We start from the raw sequence: 2,754 nt of genomic DNA, 5'->3' as shown, positions 1-2,754 counted from the left end.
GGCAAAACAAACATACATGTATAGAAACAATAAGAACAACAATAGTGTGTGTGTGTGTGTGTGTGTGTGTGTGTGTGTGTGTGTGTGTGTACATGAGTGTGTGTACCTGTGCATATGCCTGTACATGTATGTATAAAAGGCAACCTCATGAAAACTCATTACTGTGGGTTTGGGTACAATATGTGCAAATGAATAAAAACTGTCATGATAAGGAGGCAATAAAATACATGAAATGTAAATTTAAAAAGGAGAACCACTAATTAAATTCCACTGACCAGAGAGGATTGAAAGAGGCAACGTGCCAGTTTGTGCTTTCTCACATTATAAGCATTGGTATCCATGGAGATTATATCCTTTACAGGCACTATGTTAGAGATTTCCATAAATTGCAACCTACTATTTTTTAATGTTGTTAATAAGTGAGAGCATGGTATTTTCCCACGATATAGATAAAACTATAAAAAATGTGGCCTAAATGGCCTAACATTTTCTTCAAGTTAACCTAATTCTATTGAAAACACTTGGGTGACTTTACGAACGCAAACTTCTTAACAATACGCTGGCGTATTTGCTTGGTCTTGATGCTGTAGACAATGGGGTTCATGAGGGGTGGTACCAACAGATACACATAAGACATCAGAAGGTGTACAATACGGGGGAGATGCTCACCAAAACGATGCACAAGGGATAAGCCAATCATGGGGATGTAGAATAGCAGCACTGCACAGATATGGGAGATGCAGGTGTTGAGGGCACGAAGGCGTTCCTGGCGGGAGGCCTTGCCTAGTACAGCATGGAGGATAAGGGTATAGGAGAGGAAGATGAGCAGGGAGTCCACACCTACAGTGCAGGCCACCACAAAGAGTCCATAGATATGATTGACAATGATGCTGGAGCAAGCCAGTTTCATGATCTCCAGATGCAGACAGTAAGCGTGGGCTAGCACATGAGAGCGGCAATAATGGAAGCGCTTCAGGAGGAATGGTAATGGAAGAATGAGGAGTGCACTTCTCAGAACTGAGCTCAGCCCCATTTTCACAATTCTTCTGGGTGTCAGGATGGTAGAATAACGCAGTGGGTTGCAAATTGCCACATATCGGTCAAAGGACATAGACAATAGAACTGATGACTCTACTAAAGACAAAGTGTGGATGAAGAACAGCTGAGTAAAACAGGCAGGGATGCCGATCTCCCTGGCATCAAACCAGAAGATTCCCAGCACAGTGGGCAGTGTGGAGAGGCAAAGTCCCAAGTCTGTGAGGGCCAGCATGGCCAGGAAATAATACATGGGTTCATGGAGGGAGGCATCAGTTCGGATGACATGGAGAATAGTGAGGTTCCCTAAAATCACTGTTAAGTAGATGGAGCAGAAGGGAATGGAAATCCAGCCATGGAGCTCTTCCAGTCCTTGAAAGCCTGTCAGGAAGAAAGTGGCTTTTTGGAGACTGCTGTTGAAAATGATGACCATGGCTTTACAATTTTATATTCACCAACCTAAGACACAAGATATATTCAATAAATGATTGACAGAACTGAATCCTCTCTCATCTAAATGTTCAGAACTAGGGAGTCAGGAGGAATCTGCAGATGGAGGACTTCATCTAGTACCCTTTCTATAGTGGCAGGGTGGATGATCATAACAGATTGCTATAGTCTATGGATTCTGTGAAACTTAGCTTTGTGGTACTATGTTCTGTAGTGTTGGCCTCTCTACTATTCAAATAGGTAACCGCTTATAGTACTTTGTGGTGTGTTTATCCTTTAGAAATATTTCCTATTTAAAAATGAAGTGTTCAAAATCGCCTCATATGCTTGATGAACTCAAACTAAAAAGTATCATGCAGAAATACCTACTAGGGTTAGCTGTATGCAATATGCCTTCAAATATATTAACTTGCCTGAATGTTTTGTTTCATTCTAAGTTTTCTAGCCTACAGAGGGAGATCTAAAATTGTGTTTAGTAGATGTTCATTGGCATTCCCTGTACTCAAAGCTTATGAACAGAGTGGGATATTTCCTGAACCTATGTAGCAGTCTTTGGGGAGTATTGTTTTAGGGGGGAAGATAATGAATAAATGTGTATTAACCCAAGATAGAGCACTAAGGACCAAAGACATGATTTAAACCAAATTTAGTAAGTGAACCAAATCAGTTTACTGGGTTCAATGCAGATGTGTTAGTGAAGGGTTGTTTTGGGGAGTGTGGGTTGCTATCAAACAGGTTTACATTGAAAATCGCCACCACGGCATTGGCAAGAAGAACCCCATGGTTCTTTAATTAATATTCTATTCACGGTACTTCCCATGAGCACATGCAATTGGACAGAATTACATGCACCTTAGGTCAGGGAGTTCAGCCTTAGACTCAGGTGAGGTCCCAATGGCCTTGTTCCCATTCTTTCCATGAGGGAATTTTAACAGGCCTGATCTTTAGGTGTTTTAGATGGTCATTACTTGTCATTCATGGTGATAATTTTCCATAACGATGTGTGAGGAGGCATACAGTAATATCTAAATCTGATCCTAGAATTGAGTGGAATCCTTAGTGCAGTGGTTCTAAACACATGGGTTGAGACCCCTTTGGCAAACCTCTATCTCCAAAAATATTTACATTATGATTCATAACAGTAGAAAAATTACAATTATGAAGTAGCAATGAAAATAATTTCATGGTTGGAGTTCATAATATGAGAAAGTGTATTAAAGTGTTGCAGCATCAGAAAGATCGCAAACCACTGTCTTAGAGGAAGCTGAG

The 2,754-nt window shown here is 40.7% G+C and overlaps 1 protein-coding gene across 1 annotated transcript; it reads right to left on the bottom strand.

Annotated features, from left to right (window-relative positions):
• Window positions 1-508: 508 nt before the first annotated feature.
• On the bottom strand, window positions 509-1,468 carry LOC100762969 (olfactory receptor 51G1). Its single transcript, XM_027407505.1, has one exon. The coding sequence runs from the start codon at window positions 1,466-1,468 to the stop codon at window positions 509-511; it is 960 nt and encodes a 319-aa protein (XP_027263306.1).
• Between the last annotated feature and the right edge of the window lie 1,286 nt (window positions 1,469-2,754).

The sequence above is a fragment of the Cricetulus griseus genome, chromosome 3 (assembly GCF_003668045.3).
Source record: "Cricetulus griseus strain 17A/GY chromosome 3, alternate assembly CriGri-PICRH-1.0, whole genome shotgun sequence".
Taxonomy (NCBI): Eukaryota; Metazoa; Chordata; class Mammalia; order Rodentia; family Cricetidae; genus Cricetulus; species Cricetulus griseus.
Note: the sequence above shows the minus strand (reverse complement) of the source record. Positions and strands in the feature narration are given on the sequence as shown.